Source organism: Sinocyclocheilus rhinocerous, unplaced genomic scaffold (assembly GCF_001515625.1).
Source record: "Sinocyclocheilus rhinocerous isolate Xijiao unplaced genomic scaffold, SAMN03320098_v1.1 scaffold2648, whole genome shotgun sequence".
Lineage (NCBI taxonomy): Eukaryota > Metazoa > Chordata > Actinopteri > Cypriniformes > Cyprinidae > Sinocyclocheilus > Sinocyclocheilus rhinocerous.
This window is the reverse complement of record NW_015655994.1, coordinates 26,427-27,313: the sequence shown is the minus strand read 5'-3', so window position 1 is coordinate 27,313 and position 887 is coordinate 26,427. Positions and strand designations below refer to the sequence as shown.

Sequence of the window (887 nt, the reverse complement as noted above, 5' to 3'; positions counted from 1 at the left end):
TCATGATCTCTATGTGAAAAAGTGCTTTAGACAGACAGAGAGAGAGACAGAGTTCAGTAGGCTGTAAAGTGTGAAGTATGTGCGCGCATCACCCTGCCTCAGGTGCATGTACGTCTAAATGCGCGTGGGCGTGCATGTGAGCGTGCTGTGTGTGTGTAGCGTCTGGCAGCGACGGCGTCTCCAGCGCTCCTTCTGATGGATACAGCTGCAGCAGCACCCCCTCCTGGCTGCTCTCTTTACTGCACGACTGGCAGCTGCAGTGAAGGATGCGCTCCACTAGCTTATCCACACGCGGGGCTTCATCGCTGCCGGCGCAGTCCAGAGTCACCTGTAAACACACGCACACAGTCAGTTTGCAGCAATATAGAAACCAGAGGACATTCATTTCGGTGAAAGTTGTAGATTTGAGATTTGCCATATGAGCTTCAGCGAGTGTTGCTGCTGCAGCGATGCATTATGCAAAAGCGCAGCGGTGCGATGCAACCAAAGAGGTCATACCTGGGCCGTAATGCTTCTTGAAACCTTGCATACTGCAAAGACTGTGACAAAATGCTTGTGGGATGCAACACTAGCTGCGTTTCCATTACCCTTCGAATTGCGCAAATTTAAATTGTGAAATGAAAATACGCCCAATGCAAACACGTCAATTTTGCAGAAACTCCCATATATCGCAAAAACGTTCTTACTCTCACATGAGGTGGTTTTTCAGGCAATTCGAAAAAGGAATATTTTACGCGGCAGTGCGGTGGCTGCTATATACATAAACCTACCAACATCCGTTGCCATGACTTATCGCTAGGGATGTAACGATTCACTCAACTCATGATTCGATTCTATTCACGATTTTGATTTCACGATTCGATTCGACTCACGATTTTTTTTTTTTT

General features: G+C 47.2%; 1 protein-coding gene across 1 annotated transcript in view; it reads right to left on the bottom strand.

Moving 5' to 3' along the window:
• The window catches only part of nbl1 (NBL1, DAN family BMP antagonist), a 5,528-nt gene continuing 4,641 nt past the window's right edge, over positions 1 to 887 (bottom strand). Inside the window, exon 4 of the mRNA XM_016526313.1 lies at positions 1 to 328. Within this exon, the coding sequence (XP_016381799.1) occupies positions 89 to 328 (240 nt within the window). The 3' untranslated portion in view covers positions 1 to 88. The remainder of the gene's footprint in view (positions 329 to 887) is intronic.